Source organism: Podarcis cretensis, assembly GCF_951804945.1.
Source record: "Podarcis cretensis genome assembly, chromosome: 13".
NCBI classification, from domain to species: domain Eukaryota; kingdom Metazoa; phylum Chordata; class Lepidosauria; order Squamata; family Lacertidae; genus Podarcis; species Podarcis cretensis.
The window spans coordinates 4,163,420-4,184,249 of record NC_137182.1 but is presented as its reverse complement, the minus strand read 5'-3'; the positions used below and the strand labels follow the sequence as shown (position 1 = coordinate 4,184,249).

Sequence of the window (20,830 nt, the reverse complement as noted above, 5' to 3'; positions counted from 1 at the left end):
AAGCTTCATTGAGGTAAAAAGGTAAAGGACCGGACGGTTAAGTCCCATCAAAGGTGACTATGGGGTGCGGCGCTCATCTCGCTTTCAGGCCGAGGGAGCCGGCATTTGTTCACAGACAGCTTTCTGAGTCATGTGGCCAGCATGATTTAACCACTTCTGGTGCAACGGGACACTATGATGAATGCCAGAGTGCACAGAAACGCCGTTTACCTTCCTGCCACAGCAGTACCTATTTATCTACTTGCACTGGTGTGCTCTTGAACTGCTAGGTTGGCAGAACCTGGGATGGAGTGACAGGAGCTCACCCCGTCACAGGAATTCAAACTGCCGACCTTCCGATTGGCAAGCTGAAGAGGCTCAGTGGTTTAGACCACAGCACCACCCGCGTCCCTGTCAAATTCACCCCAGATGGGACATTGAACAAATAGCAAACAACCAAAGCAAGACAAATAATAGTGTGCTAAACTACAAATATAAGTAGTCTGAGCCTTCAGCAATCTGTTATTGCCCATGCAAGGCCAATGTCGTTCATAAAGTCTTTATTTCAGCTGCTTCCTACAGGTCATATCCTCTAGTTTGAAGATGGAAGCATCCCAAAGCTGGAGTCCCATAGTATCACTTACGAGGACAATCCAGGGCTGGCCTGAGACGTTTTGCCAATATAGGCAAAATGTCCTTATGCCACCAGCATGATGCCACTTCTTCACAGATCCTGGCCCCCCTCCCTCCCCCGACCATTATGTCCATGTTGCCGCCGGCTCCGACACTGCAACTGCCACCATGACAAGGGCACAGTGGCAATGGTGAGGACAACAGCACTGTGGCAGTGGCGCAGGCAAAGCCCCAGTGGGACTAGCAGTGGTGCCATGGTAGAGGTGGGAGGCAGGCCTGCAAATGGCTTCACCAAAATTTGCTCCTGTGTTTCTGAAGAAGCTTTATAGAGATTTTCCCAGTAAAAACTGGGCTGCCTACCCTCTGCAACTGGGCCTAGAATTGCTCAATTCTGGTGTATTCCATCTTCCACTTGGAGGATGGAAGGTGGCTAACAGACTGAGGTTGAATCCTGATAAAACAGAAGTACTGTTTTGGGGGGACAGGAGGCAGGCTGGTGTGGGGGACTCCCTGGTCCTGAATGGGGCAACTGTGCCCCTGAAGGACCAGGTGCGCAGCCTGGTCGTCATTTTGGACTCACAGCTGTCCATGGAGGCGCAGGTCAATTCTGTGTCCAGGGCAGCTGTTTACCAGCTCCATCTGGTATGCAGGCTAAGACCCTACCTGCCAGTGGACTGTCTTGCCAGAGTGGTGCATGCTCTAGTTATCTCTCACTTGGACTACTCCAGTGCGCTCTGTGTGGGGCTACCTTTGAAGGTGACCCAGAAACTACAACTAATCCAGAATGCGGTAGCTGGACTGGTGACTGGGAGTGGCTGCCGAGACCATATAACACCAGTCTTGAAAGACCTACATTGGCTCACAGTATGTTTCTGGGCACAATTCAAAGTGTTGGTGCTGACCTTTAAAACCTTCAACACCCTCAGTCCAGTATACTTGAAGGAGCGTCTCTACCCCCCATCGTTCTGCCTGGACACTGAGGTCCAGCGCCGAGGGCCTTCTGGAGGTTCCCTCGCTGCGAGAAGCCAAGTTACGGGGAACCAGGCAGAGGGCTTCTCAGTAGTGGCACCTGCCCTGTGGAACGCCCTCCCACCAGATGTCAAAGAGAAAAACAACTACCAGACTTTTAGAAGACATCTGAAGGCAGCCCTGTTTAGGGAAGCTTTTAATGTTTGATGCACTATTGTATTTTAATATTTTGTTGGAAGCTGCCCAGAGTGGCTGGGGAAGCCCACCCAGATGGGCGGGGTATAAATAAATAAATAAATAAATAAATAAATAAATAAATAAATAAATAATTTAACACAAATAGCTGGACCACCACAGGTTTCAAAGCTGCTTTCCTTGGCCGATACCAGACTGATTCATGATTATGTTGACAACATTCTAGGCAAAATGCTTTTAAAGGTTGACTGGTATTGCTTTTCACAGATTCAAAATATGTTCAACAGATGGAATTCCTGGAGCAAGTCTCCACATTCTGTTGTTTTATAAATTACAGTAAGCAAAAACTGTTTCATGATAGAACCTTTCAGTAATTAAGTGATTCACTGTGGCACCATTTTCATGTTTATACTGGCATGGCTCCAGTAAATCAGTTGAGAATACTTCTAGGAAACGAAAAAATATAGTTCACTTCTACCCCAAGGAAATCCAGTGGGCTCAATGGTATTACATGTATAGAGAGGAAACGTAGAGACTTGCCTGGCCCCATGACTGTGTATACCACTAAAAAAGGTTGTGATGCCATGGGAGGTGAATATCATCATCATCATCATCAATATTTTTAAAGTACTAAAAGCCAAGGCCAGGAGGGAAATGCTCACTGAGTAGCAGCGATGGCCCTGATAAGTCCAGCCACTCTCAGGCCTCCCTGCAGGGCAAGGATACACCCCCCCCCAACTGCCAGCCATTGTCAGGAGAAAGGGGAAGACATGGAGCCAACATCTCATTGGACCACATGATATCCCTACAGCCAATGAGCAATGGATGGCTCCGAACAGCCTCTTCTGCTGCTATCTTGGTGTGGCAAACCATCTAGTCAGAAACTAGCCAGGCACCTTTGGGACTTCTTCATTGCTTCTTCGGCCAAAATTAGTCTACTTCAGTGGTTTTCAACCAGTGTGCTGTGGCACCCTGGGGTGCCGCAAGCAACACTGGCCTTCGTCCTTCTTTCCTCCTCTCCCTCCTCTGATTCCCTCTTGCATCTCTGCCTCCCAAAGGCTTGCGCAGCTCTTTGTTGCAGCAACCCTGGCTACAACCCCCCCCCCGGGTGAATGGTGCCTCTGGGGCTGGTCAGGGGGTGCTTCCCAGGCCCCTGTGTGAGGAGGCACCTCTCTTTAGGGCAAGGGGGAGCAGCTCAGAGACCAGGGGTGGCAGTTGCGTCTGCCCAGAGGACTCCAAAGGAGAGGGGAAAGGAGAGGAGGCTGAGGAAACACTCCACAAGGGAGGGTGTTTGAAAAAGGGTGAGAGGCTGCAAGCTCTGCAAGGAAGGGGTGACATAACTGGGCTCCTGAGCCCTATAGGGGTGCCACAGAAAGAATGTAGTTGGTCAAGGAAGCCATGGACTCAAAAAATTAAAAATTTCTGGTCTACTTACTTTACTTTGCCTCATCTCATTGCAATTCCATACATGCACCTAAATGTATGTTGTACATGAAGATGCATATTTTATAATGTGAGAAAAGAATGTCTTTGCTTCAGTCCAATGCACAAATCTGGAAATGGGACTACGGATTAGCTTCTGGGTGTTATCTACCAGGGAGAAAGCAAGACATTTTCTTGACATTTCTCACATGCCAAAATACATAGGTAAAGGTAAAGGACCCCCGGATGGTTAAGTCCAGTCAAAGGCGACTGTGGGGTGTGGCGCTCATCTTGCTTCAGGCCAAGGGAACTGGCATTTGTCTACAGACAGCTTTCCAGGTCATGTGACCAGCAGGACTAAACTGCTTCCAGCGCAATGGGACACCATGACAGAAGCCAGAGTGCACGGAAAAGCTGTTTACCTTCCCGCCACAGTGGTACCTATTTATCTACTTGCACTGGGGTGCTTTCAAACTGCTAGGTTGGCAGAAGATGAGACAGAGCTCACCCCGTTGCAGGGATTTGAACCCCCAACCTTCTGATCAGCAAGCCCAAGAGGCTCAGTGGTTTAGACCACAGTGCCACCCGCTCCCTGCCAAAATATATACATCTTCAGACAGAAGGGTAGATCAGCATGCCTGACATTAAAACACAAGAGCAAGCTCTATACTGGAATACTTGGGAATTCTAAAGTATGTGGTCACTTCAGCTAAATCTTTAATTTGTGTTAGATACAAAGTATTTGCCTTTATTTCTATGAAGTCAGTTTATAAATCATGTTTAGTTAATGTCTCACCTTTAAGCCAGGTGTACCTGGTAGTCCATTGTCACCTTTTTCTCCCTAAAACAAAAACAAAATAGTCATTTTAAAAATGGAGAACTAAAATAATTTTTTAAACAAGAAGCTTCCTTGTATACTTTGAAAGGTATAATTAATCCATGATCCTTCCTACTTTAGCCTAAAAATTATTTGTGGCATCACAGTGCATTTGAAGTTATTAGCAAAATCTCAGAAATACATTGATTTCACTGACATTTCCCTTCTGTAGAAAGAATGGATGCATGAAGGTATCAGACAAGCAAAGTTTTTTTGTGCATAAAGACTAGTTTTAAGGAAACCTTTGGTCTTGAAAACATAATCATTATTAACTCCACTGGCATTTGACATAAACATAGTCATAACAAGAGGTTATGCTATAATCAAAATATACAGATTTGCTGTTTGTCTGTAGGAAAGATAGGACAATTGCGTGGACAGGCGGAGTCCCCAGATCCCGAGTGGTCCCCCCCGTCATGTGGAATAACGACTCTAGACAACGTGCTATGGGATTAAATTGGCCACAACTTTATTAAATTTCAAATGTGGGTAGACCTTGGCTCAGGCATTGGGCGTTCTCCCTCCCTAGTCCCCAGCCGGGGACCTAGGGAGCATCAGGGTTATCCAGCGTGTGTGGGGGGGATGGGCCGGCTCTGGAGAACATATGTTCAAGCAGAGATAGCCGCCCCCATTACGCCGCCGCCACAGGGGAGAGCAATGACGACCTTTCGGCGTACGGCCAAAGCCTCCCTTCAAAAACCCCTTTAACGGGGAACCCTGGTATCGCCGCCGCAAGGAGGAAGATGGACTAAAGGATTCCGCCCAAGGCCTGATACCGCTAAAGTTGTGACGTTTTGCTACGGGAAAGGCGAAACCTGCCAATGCAGGGAAATTCCTTTCCGGCCCTTTAACAGCGACCTTATCGTAGCAGCGCCCGCATACCTGTGGAGAAAGGTTAACCTGCAAAACCTATGAAGAAAAGTTAACCTGCGAAAGAAGACATTAACTGAGGGTGGGTAGGGTGGGAGAAGCTCTGGAGCCAAGTGAGGATTAACAAGTAAGATCCACCCTCTATTGTGTGGGCAGGTAATCCCTCCCCCTACCTGGCCTGGTTTCCCTGGCAACGCTTCCCCCAGGTGGGATTGGACAACTCACTGGGGTAGGCGGGGACCTCCAGGTATCCCACCTGAGGGAAGGCAAAGCCTATGCTGATGGGGCCACTCCAGATCCAAGGCTGCACGCGTCCACGCAAAAGGGGCCCCCGTTTTAAGTGGGGAGCGGTCACTGGCGACCTGTGTGGATTTTAAAAGGGAAATGCTGATGCCTAAACTCCTCCCAGTCTTCCTCCAGCTTTCCTCTCCTTTCTTCCCCTTTTCTCTCCCTCATCTTCCATGGCCCTTTCTGCTTCAGTCTCCCATCTTCCACCTGGTCATACCTTTAGCATCTTGCTCCTTCCACCACATGCTGCCAGCAAGGCCAAATGATCAAAAGGACAGTTTCCTCCTTCTGTTTTGGGCTTTTCCCACACATACCTCCCCCCCCCCACAAAGTACCGGTACTTGTGGGTGGGTACCTTGGATTTCCCCAGCCCAGCTGATACCTCCCAGTGTTGTGCTTGGGTGCTGCCATTTTCACTACATAAGCACAAATGCTGTTCATCTGAAGATTGCAGATAGGTAGCCGTGTTGGTCTGCCATAGTCAAAACAAAATAAAAAAATTCCTTCCAGTAGCACCTTAAAGACCAACTAAGTTAGTTCTTGGTATGAGCTTTCGTGTGCATGCACACTTGGTATCTGAAGAAGTGTGCATGCACACGAAAGCTCATACCAAGAACTAACTTAGTTGGTCTTTAAGGTGCTACTGGAAGGAATTTTTTTATTTTGTTTTGACATCTGAAGATTGAAAATAAGGGGAATATTGTAGCTGATCAAATAATGAAATCACAAATTAGTTGGGAGTACTGCTAACATGGCAAACTGAATTCTTGCTATAACAAGTACACAAACGCTCTAGATTTTTGATAGTGTGCTGCATTGATTACCTTTGGCCCCATTGGTCCTTGCAGACCGACCTCCCCGGCTGGACCCTATAACAAAATATAGTACTGTTTTATTTGTTAAATTTGTACACCATTGTGTGCTACAGGTTTTGAAAAAGGTTGCCTAAAAGATGCAGTAATAACCAACTTAGGTAAAGGTAAAGATACCCCTGCCCGTACGGGCCAGTCTTGACAGACTCTGGGGTTGTGCGCCCATCTCACTTAAGAGGCCAGGGGCCAGCGCTGTCCGGAGACACTTCCGGGTCACGTGGCCAGCGTGACATCACTGCTCTGGCCAGAGCCAGAGCCACACACGGAAACGCCATTTACCTTCCCGCTGGTAAGCGGTCCCTATTTATCTACTTGCACCCGGAGATGCTTTTGAACTGCTAGGTTGGCAGGCGCTGGGACCGAGCAGCGGGAGCGCACCCCGCCGCAGGGATTCGAACCGCCGACCTTTCGATCGGCAAGCCCTAGGCGCTGAGGCTTTAACCCACAGCGCCACCTGCGTCCCGTGCAATAACCAACTTATTTGTGTATAAATGCGCAAATATTAATCCCAACTGGACCGAGTCGCAGAGCATCAATGATAAGCATATTGTGTGCAAATCTCCCCTGCTAGTCCTTCTTATGCACTAATACGTGAAATGTCACTTTGAATTATGCCTCTTTAGGGCAAAACTAGACATTACACACCATAGCATTTCCCCTTAAAATTCACACAACTGGCGACCTTCCTATGTGTCTTTCATAACTAATACAAAGTGTATGTATTGGGACCAGAGAACAAACTGTCACACCAGAAGCAATTCTTGAGCAGAATATGTCTCTAGGGTGTGCTGTCACCAATCTCAAATTCCTCTCTCAATGGTCACCTTGGGAGGTTGAGGGAAGTTAAGCCTTCCTGCCCCTGCTGAAACAACTTGTGGGGTTGGGCAGGGAGGAATAAGAACTGGCTTCAGAAACAGTGCAGCCTTTTACACAACATGTTTCAAAACTTGGATCGAGAAGATCTCATTGGATTGCTTCCTTTCCGGCTGAGGGAATAAGCAGCAGAGTAGCACCAACAGCAACAACAAGACAGCTCTTCCCATAACAGCAGGTTTTAATTAAATCCTCCTCAAAACATACAATCTTCTTTTCAGCACTGTGACTTGAAAATACTGAGCTGAGTCACTTGAATGGGCTTGCATGAGAAAAACTATAACAATTTGCATGAGTCTGGGGGAGAGTGATGTCATTCCTAATTCTGGTCTAGAACATTTGCCTAATCCTTTCCTTTCGCCCCACCCTGCTTTCCCAGTGACTGTACTCTCTCCTGTGTGCTCAGAGAAGCCCCAAGCCACTGCATGGTGGTTTTCTCTTGGAACTACATGAACACAGGATGCAGCTATGACTACATGGTAAAACATTTCGGGTGCTTTCAGACAGGAGTCTATTGTGAAACTGGAACTGCTCAGGCACACAAGTTTTTCACAGTGTCCACACAATGCTGTTCGTATTAAAGTGCCAACCAATCCTTTCCCCCACTCATTTTAGATTTAATCTGGCTCTTCCCTTACTGAAAAATCAAAACAAGGGGTTGGCAACCCAAGGCCCATTAACCGGCCCATGGACCCCCCTCCCCTGCCTGCTCGGTTGACTCCTGTGCGCTGCACTAAATCGGCACAGAGCAGAGTGGAGACCGCCTTCCGCAATGCTGGCCGGCTTCCCATTGGCTGCAGCCAATGGGAAGCTGCACGTGCATCCTCTGCGCTGGAAATAGTGTTTTTGCATGTGCGCAAACACACTCCGTCCCACCGCGGCGTCTGCAAGGCCGGTTCACGGCCCAAGCCACAAAAACATTGCCGCCCCCTGGTCAAAACAACCCATTGTACTTTCCAATCACCACTGATGTGGATGATTGTTAGCACATCTTCTTCCCCTTCAGTGGGTGGTTTGTCACATGTGTGGTGATGTTTAGGTGGGAGATCTCTGTCGCCACACTCCAACTTCTATTTGCTCTTCTCCTGAGCGCAGTCTAGCCACTTTGTTTCCTGCAGCCCCCAATACAAGATAAAAGATGAATATTTCTTCCACGTGCTGCATGCTGAATAAATGCTGGAATTTCCAGCAACCCGATTTAGAGAAGTTATTTTTGTAAGGTCTCCACACTGAAGCTGTGGGGGATTGCGTTGGAGACTGTAATCGCAGCACATACGTTGGACTTTAAAATAATAGTAATATGGAGGTCCTGCAGGAGACTGCTATCCTAATTTTGGGTCTTCCATTGATGCTGTGTATTTTTAAGGTAGGGGATAATGCCTGGTTGCAATGTTAATGGTTATGGGGGCCTATAGGGCACTACTAAGGAGGGAGGGGATGCTGCCACCCACCCTCATCAAATCAAACAGCATGGTAATATAGTTAAATATTGCTCTTTTGCAAAACCTCAGCAAACAAACAGAAATGGATTTGCTTACCAAAGCACAAGCTTCTATTTCATCCCTTGTGAAGCATCACAACTGAATGCTGGTAATATTTGATCTTGTGCACTTCCGGTTATTTTTTTACTGCACACACAAAGGTAAAGAAATACACATGTGCATGCCCTGCAGAGGGGGCCACACTAATTGAGGGACCCATTTGCAGACCACTCCTGCACATGGTGGAACAGCAACTAATGACCAAAGAAAGCAGAACATGGGGAAGTTCATGTGCCAGCCACACATGTAGAAAATTCAGATTTGACTCCGACTGAAAGCCTATATTTGGAAGCAATCTTAATCAGTAATGGGAAAACACAAATAGCTGATTACGGTAAATAAAATGAGATATCCTGAGAGATTATGGCCACAAGGATTTAGAACTGTGGCTTACTTACATTTCGCCCACTTAGTCTTGAGGTTCCAGGTTCACGTGACAAACCAACGATGCCTGAGCCTTCCATATCCTAATGTGTTCATTTTAAAAATGGAAAGTTGGAGTTATTTTCCCTGTATACTTATTGTAGGGCAAAGGTTTTCTGAAGTAGGTTATTAGACATTTAAAAACACAATTTAATATCTTTCTTTAAAACTTTCTGTCTACAATATCACACTGTTGGGTACAGCAGATATTCAGTAATCTGAATTTTTGATGTGGGAAGCCGGTAATATCAATGAAGTATAACCACAGTCCCCGAAGCACAAAAGGCTAGGAGCGGCTGGTAAACTGGCAGTTCTTGAAGGATGGTCATCCTTTCCACTACCATGAGGAAAGTGGAGGCCACTCGCCTTCTGATGGTATCATGTTGAAGATCACCCAAATTCTTGCTAATCCTTGATCTTTTTACGGTCAAAGGCCCTGGCCAGAACTAGAAGAGTTTCCGCAAGTTCATTCAGATCCACCCACAACACCATCCATTTGCATGTATATTTAGTTAAAATGACAACAGCCTTTTTTGTACGTAACAAATTTAGGAGGCATTTCCTCAATTATTCATTTAAAACAAGGGGGGCTTTACCTCACTATCCCTCCAAAATGTGTTATACAAATTGACCTAAGGTCTAAATATCTGAGACCTCTCTCTTTCAAACCCCCCCCCCCCACTATAATAGCCACCAGAAAAGCTTGGACAGCAACACAACTACAGAGCAGCTGATTATAAACCTCTCATACACTCCAGGAGGAGTTCAACAGCCACTTGCAATCTTTGCAACTTTAACACAGTATTTTGCACAGGCAAAATTCAGGCCAGATGCACTAAGGGCATACAAGACCTGTTCTGCGTGGCACATTCCTTGGCATTCCCCAGAAACTGAACCAATGGCTCTGTTCTACAGCATGCAACACACTAAGCGCAGTCTTCAACTCAACCAGACAAAAGGGGAACTCAAAGCTGGAGACTTGCCTAATGCTTGCACAATGGAGAAAAGCCCTACACAGTACAACATTAATCCAGCCACCTGCAAGATTAGATTGAGACTAATTCAACAACAACAACAACAACACATCAGCCCCTGTTGGATACCAGCACACATCTGTGGGGAAACTTATTCCAGAGGTGCAATAGGCCACAAGCTGGCCTGTCACACCTTCTCCTGCGGGAATGTCAATTATCAAACCTTTCTGGAAGAAAAATCAAACTAGAATTAATTCGTCTTAGATAAATCCCTGGAGATAGGAAATGTCAATGATTTAATTGGCTAAGTGCCTACCCACGGGTGCTTTCTGAATGGCAGAAAAGAACAGAACAGTTCCATCGGGCTACGCTGGCAGCCAAACAAGTAATCCTACTGCACTGCAAATCCCAACTCACACTAAGCATGGAAGTTTTCATGCAGGACCTTTTGAAATTAGCAGCTCATGAGAGCATCCGGTTTAGCAAGCTACATAAAAAAAACCAAACTTTCAAGAGATTTGGAGTGATTTCTTCACAAAGTAACTTCCACAGCCACGCAGAGTGAGAGGCACAGCACATAAGCAGAAACCTTACTGGGTCTCCTTCGCTCAGCTGATCACACAACACCATGTTGCTGCCTATTCACTCTGATCCCTGGTCCCTGGCACACAATGAATCAATCCATTACACAAGCAGACCATGACTGAATACTAGGAAGAAAATACAGCTATATTTTCCACGCCTTGGTTTGCCCTGCCGCTTTCCAACGAGGAAACCCAATCTTCAGAGCTGATTTGGAACAAACAGGGTTTTCTGAGGATTGCCATTTGCTCCGATTTAGCACTAAAGAGTGGATTTTCTAGGGGAAAGCGACAGAACAAAAGCAAAACTGCTCAGAGTCATGACTAAAAAGCACAGGACAAGTGGAAAACCACTCAGACCTGTCTGGGTGAGCCCCTAAAAGAGGTTAAGGGGGAGGAACTAATGTCTGTGGAGGAGCCAAGCCATCACTATAGAAATGCAAAAAGCTAATAAATTATCAGTAAGAAGGATTACCATTGGTCGTGTGTGGTGGCTAGACAGAGAGAGATCTCTGGGTCAGAGATGTGCCTTTATCCAGGCCCCTTACTATTCAGATCCTGCCCAATTGCCACTTCCACACAAAATTGTGACAGAGGATTGTGAACACCTAACATGAGAAAGTATTCACTGAGGGAAATTTAAAAACCTGAGAGTCCAGAGCCAACTGAGATTGGGAGGAAAATTTCATTTCCGGTTCTGTTGACCAGCTAAGCAAGTAGCCAAGTAGGCCCTAACCCTAAAGGGGGTGGCTGGGTGGGGCATTTTGTGGGGCAAAATGACCCCTGATTTTCTCAAGGCCAAGACTTTTATGTACTCAGCCCCTCCCACCCCTTTTAAAGAGATTACCTCAAATCCAAATCCATAGCCTGAGCCAGGGGGTCCTGGAGGTCCTGGGGGTCCTGGAGGTCCTGGGGTCCCTGGTTTCCCAGGCTCCCCATCAGCTCCTTTGGTGCCTGGTAATCCAATATCTCCAGGGTCTCCCTGAGGGAAAAGAGCAGATTATTTTGTAACGTAAAGGAGCAAATCTGTAGAGTGAAGTGGATAGTGGAGAGGAAACGTTTAGGAAGTGGGACTGAGGGAAATTTATTGTCAGTACCATATATCTTAATCCTGTTAAACCAAACTGTTAAGTTGTGGGTGAACATATCAGACGACACAGCGATTCTCCAAACAGCTCTTGTTTATTCACAGGTGAGAACAGAACTGAACTGTAGGGTTCAGCCAGCCTGCTTATATAGAGCTTCACTACAACGCAACTGTAACAAATTTCTGTAACTATCCAATCACTGAAAGTCACTTTCAATCCCTTATTTGCATATGTGGACCTGAGTGAAAACTATCTACAGTATCCCCCTGCTGGCCCAGGGTGAGAACTTCAGTACATAACACCAACAATTCACTCCCACAAGGCGGAAGTCCACCAACTTGAATGGCTTTTTAAAAGAATTAGGCGAATTCATGCAGAGCAAGGCTATCTGCGGCTACTAACCCTGATGCCTGCATTCTGCCTCTACTGTGGGAGGCAGCGTGCCTCTGAAAACCAGTTTCTGGAAACCACAAGTAGGGAGAGTGCCAGGGCCAGCCCACCCATGAGGCAGATTAAGGCAGCCATCTTTGGTGGCAGAATCACACCCAAGCCTGCTGCTGCCCCTGGAGAAGCGAGGAGGAAAGCTGCCACACGACCCCGGTAAAGGGAGCTTGGTGGAGAGGGGGAGTCTGAGGCGGCACCTTCCTGTTTCACAGTCCTGTTGCTCTCAGGACCTGCTTCCAGGCTTCCCATAGGCATCTGCTTGGCCCTTGTGAGAACAGGAAGTTGGAGGAGCCGGCCCTTTGGCTTAATCCTGCAAGGCTCCTGTTAAGTTCTTATATTCTTTTTTTATGTACCGTATTTTTCGCTCTATAGGATGCACCCGACCATAGGACGCACCTTGTTTTAGAGGGGGAGAACAAGAAAAAAAAATTCTCTCCCTCTCTGCGCAGCCCCTTCCATTTCTCCTCCCGCTTCGCTGAAGGGGCGCTGCACAGAGAGGGAAAGCTGTGCAGCGCCTCTCCAGCGAAGCAAAGCCAGGAGAGCAAGAGGGATCGGTGCGCACTGACCCCTCTCGCTCTCCAAGCTTCAGCAAAAGCAATGTGAAGCCTCCGGAGCGCAGTGGGAGCGCTTCCACTGTGCTTCAGAGGCTTCATGTTGCTATCGCTGAAGCCATGGAACCTGCATTTGCTCCATAAGAAGCACACACATTTCCCCTTAATTATTGCAGGGGGGAAGGTGTGTCTTATAGAGCGAAAAATACGGTACTTATATTCTTAAAACACTTCTTACATTCTGTTTTCCATGGAAACATTGCTAAATATTGCATCGCTTTTGCTGGCTCTGGTGAACTGGAGATAAAACTGAGCTGCCGGTATTAAAGTTGCATTAAATTACTCCCCCAAAAAAGTGAATGGTAGTTGTGCAGTGGAAACAAATCCAGAATTAGTTCTTAAGTGTTAGACCACAGGCAGAGTTCTATGCAAAATCCTGGTACTGTTGATTCCAGTGGAGCCAAACTTTATCAATGAGATACAAGAACTATTATTAAATATTATTAAAGGTGGACCTGTTCAGTTACCTTTGCTCCAGGTGACCCCCAAATACCTTGATCACCCTGTAAGATAAGACATATTACTTACTCTATGCAGGCAAGCTGCCTACACACCCTCACATTGCTTGTTATTGATGCAAGTTATTGAATCAAATCCCATAATTATTGTCATAGTAACCATCTCGGCTCCTCCAACTCAAATTAAGCACAGCCTTAATTTGTTAATTTGTTAGCCTTCAGTGAAAAACAAACACTTGTATTCCCCTTTTAAATACATACATTACCTTAGAGATGGGCTTGTATGTACACTGTCATGTATTAGAAACCAAACCTTATCATGCACTCCGGGGGAAAGCAAGCAAAGGATTCACATTTTTAGATAACCTTTTCAAAGTCTTTATGTGGGTACTATAAACAGAACACTATTTAAACTCGGAGATAATTCAGTTTTATGTATGCGTGGAGTACTTAATCTATAATATATGTCTGCATTGAGCACTTGATTTATAATTTAACCACTCATTAAACATACAGTTCATGGCAGGATTGTGAAAAAGAAATGTTCTTTGTCTCCATGCTTCTGGTTTAGATGTGCATGCCTTTCATGCGGACTACCTACTTAGATCAGTGGCTCTCAAAGGGTGTGATGCGACACACCGCTGTGGCAGAAAGGGGTTGCAAGTGTGGCAGAAGATTCAAGGACTACCAAAGAAGTAAACACTTCAGTATAGTATAGTATAATATAGTATAGTATAGAATGTAGCTGCATTGTTTTATACCCCCCCCCAAAGAATTTTGAAAACTGTAGTTTGCTGAGGGTACTGGGAATTGTAGGTCTGGGGGAACTACAGTTCCCAAGATTCTTTGGGGGGACATCATATGCTTTAAATGTATGTTGAATGCACTTGAATTATATGGTGTGCATCTGCCTCCTATGGGACAGAGCTGTGAATCAGAAAGTCTCTCATTTGACAATCACCCTTGTCCTGCGTCATGAAGTCACGAGGGGGGTTGAAGCAAGTTGCTCATAAAATCAAAGTCACTTATATATGGTAGTTGTAAGGATGACAACAAAATATAATGTGAGAAGAATTTTCAACGATCAAAACTTTGAGCAATCAAAACCTATTATTATTATTATTATTATTATTATTACAGTATTATTATTATTATTATTATTATTATTATTATTATTATTCACACTGGAATGGTGCTACTGACAGCAGGCATATTATCAAGTATCTGTGTCTGCAAAGCAAATTATTAAATACTGAGCTTCCACCCCAAATGGAGGATGGCCTAGGTCAGTGGTTCCCCATTAGCTAAGCATAGTGGACCCCCTATTTTTTCAAAAGCCAAGCCATGGACCCCCTACTTTTTAAAATGTTCATATCTCTATGCTAGTTTTTCTTTTGTGAAAGGTGCCACGGACCCCCTGGGTGGGTTTGTGCAGTCCCCCCTGGGATCCGCGGACCACCAACTGGGAACCACTGACCCAGGCCATCCCTCCCAAACCTGCTGCTTCCCCCGGGTGTTTGTAAGCATCTCTAAAACAAACTCCTGCGTTTGCAACTTACTTTTTCTCCCTTTGCTCCTGCAGAACCAGCCAATCCATCTTGACCGGGACGACCAGGGGGACCCTGAAAAATCACAGATGTGAGATATTTGTAATGACACAAATTATAAGGCTGCTTTTTAACTTACAGTATAATGCTTTTTTTAAAAAAGGACTACCCCTCATATGTTCAGTATGATCTTTATAATCTCTTCATTAGTTAACAGGAGTCTGGAATGTCTAGATGATTAACAACTTCTTGGCAGTCAGATGAATGCATTCAGGATAGAACTAATTACAGTGGCAGACCCATGTCTTAGAATAGAGGTCGCAGCAACCAGCTGTAAAAGCAACAGTAGGGAGGTGTTTCAGCAAAGAACTGGCAGAAGAGGAGGCGACTGTGTCTCTCACTTACAACTCCCCCCTTACATCTCCTCACTTTCAGGTGTACTCCCCACTAAGTCAGATTATGCTGAAGGATGGCTACGTGAAATTCAGTCGTGGGGAAAGGAAGGTATCCACCACTCTTCTCCCACCTGCAATTTCTCCATTTTATGTTTTGCTTTTAAGCTGTTTGGTGCAACACACGGTTCAAGATATAGGTTGCTCCCATAATGCATAGCTCAGATCTTAGATTCACTTGAAAGCATCTGGCTGGACACCTGTCCTTCATACAAAGGCTGCCTCTTCTGTGTGATATTGGTCAGCCTTAAGTTCCTTGAAGAGATTCTTATCACTGCAGGTGATAACCCTGTTGAACAACTTATGTTCTGGAAATGGGGAAACAAAATGTGCAGAGCAGACAGTCTCATTTCACGCAAATTTTCAGAAACAGCAGTCATAAGATGTGTTGTGTTTGTATGAGGGAAGAGAGCTGTTTCTTGTGGCAAAGAGAGAATGCTACTTTCTTCCTGCTCCTGTGAGCATGTTGGCAGTGTAAGTAGGTGGTTAAAAACAAAACATATTGTGCCATACTTCAAACACTACTGTGTACTTGTGACAATATATGGGAGGCAACTGATTATTAAAGGGCTGGAGTTGTCAGTGTTAAGCACGCATCCTGCTAGTCAAATTCCACCCACAAACTTTTGCAATCAGACAAAACACCTGTAACTTTCAAGTTCTCAGTAAGATGAAAATTTCCAGTTGCTAAAGGCAGTTTTTACCCATGCATTTTCAGACACGCTTCCTATTAAAAAGTTGTCCAGCCAACAAGGCTGAGATCACCACAGGGGCTACGTTGGCAAATCTGTTCTTAGAATTATTTCCCAATTCCATGCCTCAACATCTAATTCGGTACTTAAGTGCTTAAGAAGACAGGTTTGGGGTCAAAGCGAATGCTACTTGGCAGTCCTGTGTAATGAAGCCCCACCTTATACATACTTTAACCTGTGGCCCTTTAGTGCACTTTATTAAATACCATTGAGATAACTGGAATTAAATCCAAATACACAGTTTAGAAGAGAGGGAGCTTCTGAAAAGCCTTCTTTTCAATAAGGCAATAAATCATCTCACTCAAATTACCCAACTATGCTCCAGTAATCACAGATTGTGTCTGTGATAAATTCTGATTTTACAGACAAATTGTTTGCAGAAAAGAAAGTTTTGAAGGCTAATATGGTGTGCTGATTTAAAAAATGGGAATGGACAGCAGTCATAAAAAGCAGCAGCAGCAAAGGGCATGTGGAAAAGCCCAAAGGCATGAATCACGCATTGTGCTGAGCACTGGCACACAGCCTTCTTCCCCCCTGCCTTCTTGTGTGACATCCTATGGGCCTTCTTTGGTTCAAAGCTTTTGGGGAACAGTCCTGGCGGAGGAAGTAGCAAGGCTTTTAGAAGCAGCTGTAGGATTTCCCCAAAAGCCCTGTCAGAACAGGGGCTCTAGCCCCTGATGGAGAGACTCCACCACGCCTGATCCCGAGATGCCCAACTCTGGCTGGGCAAGGAGCCATGGCCTTTTGCAGTGAGACAACCCACCTGGACCAAGCTGGCATGATGTTTCAACTCACTTCCAGCTTCCCTGGCCATCTCATCTTTCCTTAAAGGCATCTGCAGGCATGGCGATGGAGAAGCTCTTGACCAGGGCTGGGTGATATCTGGTTTTCAATATATCACCAGCTAAATATTGCAATACTTCAATATATCACGATGTTTGACAAAAGGCTGAAATATGTAGAGGTGAATGTGGCAATGCCCTGGCAACTGCTACTACTTATGGGTCTGACAAAATTTAGATTTTTAGTGCCAGTTGTATTTTAGTGCCAGGGGAATTTGCATTTTTTTTTATAAAGCAGGCCAAACCAGTAATAATGGATAAAATTTTACAGAGTAAAAAATGATTAAAGAATATAAATATTTTTGCAAGGAAAACTTGATGCATTTAATTATATGAAAATGTTTTCAGTGATAGCATGCTTCCACTATAACATTACAGATATAAGGAGAATATATTAATGTTAATATATTAATTTGTTATTAATAATAACAAATGTGTGAGAAAGAAAGGGGAGAATTGAGAAGAGTTCTAGGTGAGGCAGAGGGTCTGGAGGAGAAAATGAGGAGCACAGAGACAACTGCACACACACAAACACACCAAGTAAGAAGCACATGCAGATGGGGAAAAGAGGGAAGGGGCCAGAGCAGTCTTTTCTTTTCTTTTCATTTGAAGCAACTATGGGGCATGTTTCTCTGCAGTTTCCTTGAGACAAAGGGGGGGGGGCTACTTTAAAGTTAAGAAGAGGAGCTGCCACCTGCCAGCAGAGAGAGGCTGGGTTAATTTAAAACTGAAATGTCACCCAGCCCTACTCTTTACCTGGTGAAAGACAGCACTGCCATGGTCACACCTGTGCCATCCTTTGCATGGCAAGTAGAGAAAGGTGGATTAAGTGCTGCCGTGCTGCTAATCAATATTTGATCTTGAGCAGCGTTGCTAATATATGAAGCTAAAGTTCTCGCACAGCAAATACTCACACGAGGACCCGGATGCCCAGCGGCTCCACCTTTCCCGTTTTCTCTTGGCAACCCAGGAATCCCAGCATTTGAATCTGGTGCTGGCAGTCCTGGAGCCCCCGGTAGACCTGGAGGACCTGGAGGTCCAGGGGCACCCTAGATAAATTAGATATATTGAGATTAAGATTTTGCTCCTGTTCCCTCAGCAGTGGACTTGCTGGGACACCCTGAGAAGCTGATGTCTCTCAGCTTCACACAGCACAGCACAAGAACAATAATACTTGTTTACTTCAGAGAGTTCCTACAATGACAATGGATGTGAAATGCCTTATTGAAGTGCTATAAGTAATGAGAATGTGTTGGATGTTCTTAATCCAGGCCATTGAATTTGGTTAAACTTTCAGAAAAAGCCAGAATCCCCAGAGTATAATTTTCAGGTTAAGAATCCACAGGACTTTGTAAAATTGTGCACCTCAGAACACCTGATCTTGGTGGGACAGTGAACCAGTTAGTTCTCAGGCTCCTCTGTCATTTCAAGTGTCATTTAAAGGGAGGTTTAGACTAAGGTTACCAGACGTCCCCGTTTCCCAGGGACAGATTTACAAATCAGTCCCCTGACAAAATCCATCTATTTAGTAGGAAGTTGAAAAGTGTCCCCAGATTCATTGAAAAAAATCTGGTAACCTTAGTTTAGACCACAGTTTAGTCCACTGGGTAGGGTTTATTTCATAGCCTATGTCGTGCTTCCATTGTTTTTTGACTGAGGTGAGGGGATTTATGGGATTCTGGAGCAGTGTTTTGGAGCAGTATATTGCAGATACCATCCCCTTGCCGTTCCCTCTGCTGTCAGGAAAAGGTTTTCGAAGGAGGACGCCTTCACTCTGGTGTGGTTCCCCTTTATTACACAAACAGCCCAATGACAAAACCCCACCGACAGCATACGAATCAATATGGCTATCTTGACCCAACAGAGAAGAAGAAGAAGAAGAGTTTGGATTTGATATCCCGCTTTATCACTACCCTAAAGAGTCTCAGCTGCATGTGGAGGAGCAGGGACGTGAACCCGGTTCACCAGATTACGAGTCTACCACTCTTAACCACTACACCACGCTGGCTCTACCATACAGGTTTTTCTCTTATTGTGATGTTAGTGTCTTATATCTTTAAAGGTACTTTGTGATTTGGAAAGCCTTTACAAGTTAGCAGTAGCCATCAGAACCTACGTACCCTTGGAAATTCCATGTCTCTGTCAGAGTCACCAGAGCCAGAGGCTTCCATTTCCACTCTTCTCTGAAACAAACAACATTAATTTTAGAATATTGTTGGTGGGATGTGAATTCCACATCCCAGTAATTCTCTTCAACAGTCCTTAAAATTCCTCAGACATTTTCCCTGAGCGGGGATGTTCTAATTTGCCTCAAATTATAGTTCAGGTGAAACTAGGAGGCAGCCTAACTCTTACTCCATGCCAGAGAATTTTTTCCAGACTCACTGGAATTCCTTTGCCCTTTCTCTTTTTTTATATATAATATTTATTAATAGGGTTTTTTTTAAATTATAACATAATAAACAAAACATACAAAAAATATCACATTTCATAACATATTTTCTTATCCTTTTTGGACTTCCTCACATCTCCCTCTCCTACGTTCCAAAATATAAAAATTAATTCAGCAATTTATCACCTTGTCCCCACCTTATCTAATTTTCCAATGTTATATCTTAAATTTTAGATATATTCATTTGACTTTTTAAAACTTTTTAGTTTAGCCTAATCATTATCTAAAAGTTGATTTTTTCCTAAATTTAGCTTATCTTCATAGTTCAGTTTATCTAATTCAATGGTGCCAAGTTGTTTGTGATCAAGCATCCTCCTTAACATTCATACAGTTTACAATATTTTTGCAAATAGTCCTTAAATTTCTTCCAATCTTCTTTCACCGTCTCCTCTCCCAGGTCTCGAATTCTGCCAGTCATCTCAGCCAGTTCCATATAGTCTATCAGTTGCATCTGCCATTCTTCCAGTGTGGGTAGATCTTGGGTTTTCCAATGCTTAGCAACGAGTATCCTTGCTGCTATTGTTGCATACATAAAAAATGTTCGGTCATTCCTTAGCACCCTCTGGTCAACGATGCCCAAAAGGAAGGCCTCTGGTTTCTTAGGGAAGGTATACTTAAATACCTTTTTCAGCTCATTGTATATCATTTCCCAGAAGGCCTTAACCCTAGGGCAAGTCCACCAGAGGTGAAAGAACGTTCCTTCACTTTCCCTGCATTTCCAACACTTATTATCAGACAAGTGGTATATTTTTGAAAGTTTGACTGGGGTCATGTACCATCTATATATCATTTTCATTACATTTTCTTTCAAAGTCCTTTGCCCTTTCTCAATAGTCATCAGATGATTATGCCCAAGCAGGATTTTTGGGTGAAATTCAGTGATGATAACTCTAATATTACCCTGTGGAGAGACGACACTGGCAGAAAAGGATGGATAAATCTGTTGATGGACATAGAGCTGTGATTCAACTTCATAAAGGGCCAAAAACGTAAAACCAGGAGCTCTGTAAGCCACACCTGAGCACCTTGCTCTCTGCCTCACTGTGACAACTTGCAGCTCTGTCATTGCCTTAATAAAATCTTATTAAAAAGGAAAACCAAAACCAAATTAGATAAACACAAAGAACAGACCAAAAATCAACTTGCTTGAAGTGCCAACTGCCTGGGGGAACAAAAATATATTTGCGCTGACAATGCAGGCGCTCGGCAAACTTCCCTGGAGAGAGCATTTCACAGCCGAGGGGCAGCCACTGAAAAGGCCTGTTCTCTCACAGCCACTTTCCATGTCTGTCTTGGGGGGTGAACCACAGAGAAGGACCTCCCTTGTAGGAGGCACATGGAGCATGAAGGCTAAGATGACACCAGACTACATTTGCTCCTCGATCTGTGGACTAATGTTCCTGTCTGCTGTCCCTGCCACTCCCTGCCTTGCTTCACCTTCAGGCATTTTTCTTCCCAGAGAAAAACAGGTGTGCCGAAGAGGAAGAATGGAGGGCCATGGTGACTGGGGTGTGGGTGTGGGTGTGTGCAGAGGGGGAAGAATCATTCATGAATCTGCCCCACTCACATACAATTCCAAGTGCTGCATGTCTTATATTGACATGAAAATTCTCCCCCCGCCATGCTCTCTCACTTTGGGTACTTTTCTGCCTCCCTGGCTGGCTGGGGACAAGAGTGCCTGAATTGA

The 20,830-nt window shown here is 44.9% G+C and overlaps 1 protein-coding gene across 2 annotated transcripts in view; it reads right to left on the bottom strand.

Moving 5' to 3' along the window:
• The window catches only part of COL15A1 (collagen type XV alpha 1 chain), a 144,191-nt gene that overhangs the window by 38,824 nt on the left and 84,537 nt on the right, over positions 1–20,830 (bottom strand). For both annotated transcript variants that reach the window (XM_079949277.1, XM_079949278.1), the window contains exons 12-19: positions 18,812–18,874; positions 17,606–17,740; positions 14,658–14,720; positions 13,108–13,143; positions 11,345–11,479; positions 8,918–8,986; positions 6,058–6,102; positions 3,995–4,039 (exon numbers count right to left, since the gene is read on the bottom strand). In XM_079949277.1, the coding sequence (XP_079805403.1) occupies positions 3,995–4,039; positions 6,058–6,102; positions 8,918–8,986; positions 11,345–11,479; positions 13,108–13,143; positions 14,658–14,720; positions 17,606–17,740; positions 18,812–18,874 (591 nt within the window). The remainder of the gene's footprint in view (positions 1–3,994; positions 4,040–6,057; positions 6,103–8,917; positions 8,987–11,344; positions 11,480–13,107; positions 13,144–14,657; positions 14,721–17,605; positions 17,741–18,811; positions 18,875–20,830) is intronic.